Source organism: Tympanuchus pallidicinctus, unplaced genomic scaffold (genome assembly GCF_026119805.1).
Source record: "Tympanuchus pallidicinctus isolate F22 unplaced genomic scaffold, pur_lepc_1.0 scaffold5, whole genome shotgun sequence".
NCBI lineage: Eukaryota > Metazoa > Chordata > Aves > Galliformes > Phasianidae > Tympanuchus > Tympanuchus pallidicinctus.
Window position 1 is genome coordinate 20223160 of NW_026294769.1, and position 6000 is coordinate 20229159.

Below are 6000 nucleotides of genomic sequence, written 5' to 3' on the forward strand. Positions count from 1 at the left end.
TGTTCTCAACATGTAATTTTTAGAGCAAAAGTGAAATAACACAAGAACAGAAATTATAAATCTTGGTGATAGATGTTAACTTGTGGATGGCAAAGTCAAGAGTTTATTTACAGTCATGAGTGTCCAGACAATTTCTACCTACAGATTACACAAAGCAGTTAAATGAACGTCCTACTGAGGTTCCAACTTTCATAAAAAGGAAGGAAAAAAACCCACAACACTAATGATGCCAGCAATTTGAAAGTCTTTAGTGATTAATCAGACTCTTAGTAACATGGAAGAAATTTTACTCCAGTTGTCTCAAAAGGAAACCATTGCTTTTAGTCCTACTTGTCGTTCATGTGATGTGTTAAGCTGGACAGTAAGAATCTAGAAGTATTATTTGACCTAAGGAACAAGTAGACCGCGCTTATGGTTGCCTGCTTACTGGTTATAGGTGTCTTCTTTTCATTTCCAACTATTTCTAGTTTTGTTGAGGCTGTTCCCTGGAAGGGTGTTTACAGGCTTGCTAATAGAGGCTGAAGTACATTGAAACAAATTATATTTGCTTTTATTCTGGTCATCATTTTTTTTTCTCAAATAAGATATATAATAAGAAGTACATCCTTGATTTTTTTATTTAATTTTTTAACGATAAATTATGATAGCTGATGAGGCTGTTATTCCATACTAAAACATAATTGATGTCTGTATGCTGAGAAAGGGAAGGAAAAATGATCTACTAGACAATTCCATTTAAGCACAGAGAAAGTCTTAAGGTACCGAGTTTTGATGTCATTTACTGGTATTAGCTTGCTAGAATTAAGTTCCACACTGTGCTGAAAATGTTGGCATAAATGGCAATGAAAAACAACACAGATCCTCTTCAAGTTTCACTTCACCTCTTGTTGAAAAGATCAGAAAGTCATCTTAACTGTGCTGCATATTCCGTGGTATTCAGCATTATTTTTTTAAGCTGCAGTGGGGAAGCCGAAGGGAAGAGGCTATATTATATATTAAATTCTGTGCTGAGTAATCTAACTACACGTTAAAGTCAAAAAGCAGATCACGTGAGAGTTAGAAACCTAAAGTGAGTCACTCAATGGGATAAAAATGCGTATATTATTACATTTACTTTCTTTATGATATTGACTTTTAAATGACTCAGCAGAATCGATCACATAGAGATCTGAGCAATATAAGCCACCATCTTCAGAAAGTTATGAAAATATCTGGACGAAGACACAATGTGTTTAAGCATTTCTATAGGTTCAGAGTAGCTCTCACAGAGCTGCTGTGGACGGTGAGCACGCGTAATCTCTAACACTGTGCCACTGTGGACTTCTATGATTCCCAGGAAGTTGCCACCATAAACAGCTGAGAAGCAAATGCAGTCAGCCATTGTGTAGAAAATGAATATGGGGTTTTTTGGTTTTCTTTTTTTTGCAATATGCAGGTGTGCTAACTAACATAAAGAAGTAAGTCGCATGTAACAGAACACAGCTTATGACTGATCAGCACAGCTGGAGTAAGCCACATATTCCAGCAGAAAATCAAAGTTTATTAGGAAAAATATAGACAAAGAGAAAAGTACTGTGATGCAGGATGGAAGAGAAAGGAAGAGAGAGAAACAGTAGCAACAACAAAAGAAACACACTTTAAAAATTAAGAATTTTCTCATTTTCGTTTTGAGACAGAAATATCTTTTCTTTTTTTTCTTCTTCTTCTTTTTTTTCTTTCATGTCATTTCTTATTATGGTGATTAAGGTGAAGTATCTATTCAAATTAGGTGATACAGTATGTTTGCTTCATGCATCTTTTTAGTAGAGAGTATATGTGCATTTTTATTACATAATTCTGACAATTGTTCAAATTCCTTGTAGAATTAAAACTTATTCCAAAGTCTGCAAACACTAAAATTTGCAAAATTATTTATCTTCCTATCTTTAGGTGGGTTTTGATTTTCTTACTGGGACAAATATGAATTAAATAACTTTGTTAAAAAATAGTCTTGTCTAAAAAGAGAGAAAAATAGGGTAAGAAAAACCCTGATGCAAGAGCATCAGAAATCTAAGTGGCCAATTCCACAGCTTCTTCTTGTGTCAAATATCTATCTGAGCAGCTGAACGTTTCTCTGGGGGTGTCAGGACACCACAGACCTTGAGGATGGGATGAGAGGAGGCTTGTTAAGCTGGTCAAGACTCCTCAGCTACCTCTGAGGATTTGCTCATTTGCCCTTGAATCAAGGGTCTCTGACAGGTGATAGAAGTAAATCTTGGATTGGAAGATATTCTCTGTCAGCCCCCTCGACAGTTTGTGTTACAGTAGGGAATTATTTAAGCCATTTAGACCATTTTTGATACCTATCCCTTTCAAAGCTGACTGTAATTTGCTTTGGCATTCTGCTCAGGGAAAATTGTGTCAAGTGGGGACACAGAAGAAAAAATAGAGGTACAAAGAGCTAAGAACTGATATAAAGTTGTGCACTGGATGAAAATGCAAGGGAACCCATGCAAGTGCAACAGTGCAGGCAAAGGTGGATTGTGCCATTCTCCTTGAAACAAATAGAAGCTACAGATAATTTTTCTGCTAAAGAATCATCTATGATTGTTTGTGCCACAGAGGCAGATAAATGCCAAAAAGATAGATCCCTCTGCCACTGAGATACTGTCCTGTATAGTATAAAGTTAATAGCAAAGTAATAACGACTCTCCAGTCCTGACATAAAATATAAAGTTATGCCTGCTAGATGCAAGCTTTGTGATCTATAACCTGTGAATCCCTATGATCACAGCACAAAAGGCCTTGCCATATTGGCAAAAGAAGGGCAAAATGCCATCCAGGATGCAGACAGGTTTTCATGAGGAGCATACCACTTTTGCAGCATTACTACAGACAGCCAAGAAATACTTTTTTTTTTTTTTTTTTATGGTTTGTGACCTATTGATACAAACCCATAAGTATATAACCTATGATGAAGACATTTCTAATAAACCACATCTGCACTTTCATAATGGGCAAACAGAAGAAGAGTAAGACAACAATATCCATTTCTTCCACTTTCCATGCTGAAATCTTTGTTTACCATCTGTGTGCCTGCACTGACGATGAGTCCTACACATGGACACAATTCCAGTGTATCACAGCAGGTCATGAAAAACCAAAGGATAGTTCCCATCCAATTGAAAACAATGATTTCTTTCTACTTACAAAAAAATAAAATAAAATAAAATAAAATTAAAAAATCACTTTCATTCCAAACCCAGACCTGATAAACTTAGTCAATGTGAATGTGAAAATTCTTCAAAGTTCCAGAAAAAACAGAAACCATTTTTTATAACTGAAGCACACAACTTTACTCCAGGGGTTGCAATTGCTCGTTGCCATTCATGGAATGTATTAACACAAAACCTATAAACATAACAGAACATTTTAATAACACAAAAATGCCACGGTGAATGGGAACTGACTGTGGTAGTACTGTCAGTATTATACATTCTTTATTATCAGAAAAAAAAATTCTAAAGTATGATTCCTAGTTAGAATTACAGACAAAATTTGGCCTGCTATAGTTTTCATAGAGAGAGCAAATCCACTTAAAGGTATTTCCAGATAGCATGGCAAAACCCCACCTTTCTGTGAGCATCAGATTTTCCTCCAAATATGGTTGCCTTAATAAACTGAAAACAGGATAAAAAGAATGGCTTCAGGCACTCAAGAAAGAGAGTAGCTGCTCTCCAGGAAATTATGCATTTTGATGGTATATGTCCTGAATCCAGATTAGTTTATTCAGGGACATAATAAAATCTCCCACAGAGATTCCTTTGCAAAACCCATGGAAAATTCATGATGTAACAACTACAGCTTCTCATTTGTTAGCCATTTCTTTCCGCTGTCCTTTAGACAATGGTCACTTAACTCACGCAGCAATTCCTGATACTACATTATCCTCATGCTATTCAGTAAAACAAAAACTACAGTGGTTTGAGCAGTGATGTTCCTGTCTCTGTTTGAACAAAATACTCAAATAATCAAACATTTACTAGTAACTGCTAAAAACCACAATTAAGGTAAAATGTATTAATAAATGTTTAATACTTGCACTTTCTCTGGTCTTCTGAAGCTAAGGTCCAATTTAATTTTACCATATATTAAATTTTTATAACCAGGTGATAGGAAAGCTTTACTCATTCTGGGGATAAATCCTGCTTTACATGCTAAGCATGTGATAACTTTTGAAGTTGCAGTTATTAATTACAAACTATCTTAAAATTACAAAAGGACAACTGAAACAACACTAGCTTTCAACTACTTCTCAGTCCAAAATAATGGATTAATCTATATGTAGTCTTATATTTTCATTCAGGGGTGTGCTAGCAGACTCTTGCAAAATCTTCACAGTAGGGCCTTGAAAAAAAAAATCAGGATACTTAGCATTCATTTAAAGGAGAAAGGCAGTCTTTACAATTTTACCTTTCTTAGGAAAAGCAACAAAAATACCCCCCCCAAAAGCAGTTCCTCAGACTCACAGCGACGCAGATCTTCGACACATAGATCTTACAAAAACAACAACAAAAAAGTAAAGTAAACAATGAACCGCTGTATTATTTGTGCTGTAATGTGCCACTCCACTTGCTTTACTCCCCAGCGCAGAGAAAATATAGCAAGGAGTAAAGGCAGCCTTACTGACCTGTGTGTTGCCTCCGATGCTTGGTGAGGGCATGACGCGTCCCGCCGGCAAAGCCACAAAGGTCACAGAGGAATGACTTCTCGCCTGTTGCAACAATAAACAGATGAGGGACTGCGGAGGTCACAGATCATTAAAACATATCTATCAAGGCTTTCAGGGTTACTAATTCCTCCAATCAAATGTTTCCATGTAAATATGTCAAATGGGAATGAAATTACCACTGCGGTTTATTGACTGTGATAAAATCTGAAAAGCACCACTGAACATAATTACATACTTGTCAGACCCATAAAAATTAGCTTTATTATCAATGGAATGGTTTTGTACAACTTCATTTCTGTTAGATGTCTTCCAGATGGGGCTGCTTTATGCACTTGAACAGTTTTTATGCATATCCTGATTTTTTACAATTCCCATACATCTGGCCTTTCTGTGCTGAGTAAAGATTGCCTGGAAAAAAAAAAAGTTAATATACTGTATATATGATTCTGCTTAAATAAAATATATTGAATTTACAAACAAATTAAGGATACTGAGAAATTTTAAGCAGAGTAGATCACAGTCATCTTTAGTTACCTTCTATTTATTAATAAGTATTAAATTATTTTCTTGGATATATTGAAAAGCCCAGGCAACAATAAAAGCCACATTATTCAGTACCAGTGGCAATTCAGTACCACTTCTGTTTCTAAAGTTTTCATGACATGAAAAAAACAGGTCTGGGGATTGCTGCTGAAATTGCAGCACAACTCATACTATTCATCTTCAAATGATAATTCTTCATTCCAAACCTCCGCAACAATTTGAGAGATCTTGGCAAGCTCACTCCTCATTAAAAGTATGTAAATGCTCTGTTTTTAGTTTAGGGTTTTTTCCCTTTTTGTTTTTCTTTTTCTTTTACAGAGGGTAAGATTTTTCCTTGTTGGCTATAAATTCAGCCTATCATTTCACAGGAATATTTTTATTCAGTATGTATTTACATGCAAGGCAATTTCATCCCATTAAGGCCACGTGGTGTATCACTGTGGGTTTACCTTGCTAGCCTCAGATGCGGACTCAGGAACCTCAGACAAGATTGAAATTTTAAAAATATTTTTCGGAAGACATTCACATTAGCCATTTGGAGCCAAATTGTCTCCTCTCACAGCAACACTTGAGAAGGGACTGATGGGGCAATGACGCTGAACTCATTCCTTCAAATTCTTCCCTGTGGGGAAGGAAATTCAGTTCAGTTCCTATAAAAGATGACTGGTTTAAAGGGCCAGGTGTCAAATTGCCAAGTCCTCCTCGTGTGTAGACAGAGGGGCTGGAAACCTCCACGTCATTTATTC

General features: G+C 36.0%; 1 protein-coding gene across 13 annotated transcripts in view; it reads right to left on the minus strand.

Annotated features, from left to right (window-relative positions):
- The window catches only part of ZNF407 (zinc finger protein 407), a 340195-nt gene that overhangs the window by 123415 nt on the left and 210780 nt on the right, over positions 1 to 6000 (minus strand). For all 13 annotated transcript variants that reach the window (XM_052704184.1, XM_052704189.1, XM_052704180.1 and 10 more), the window contains one exon: positions 4670 to 4753. In XM_052704184.1, coding sequence (XP_052560144.1) covers positions 4670 to 4753 — 84 coding nt within the window. The remainder of the gene's footprint in view (positions 1 to 4669; positions 4754 to 6000) is intronic.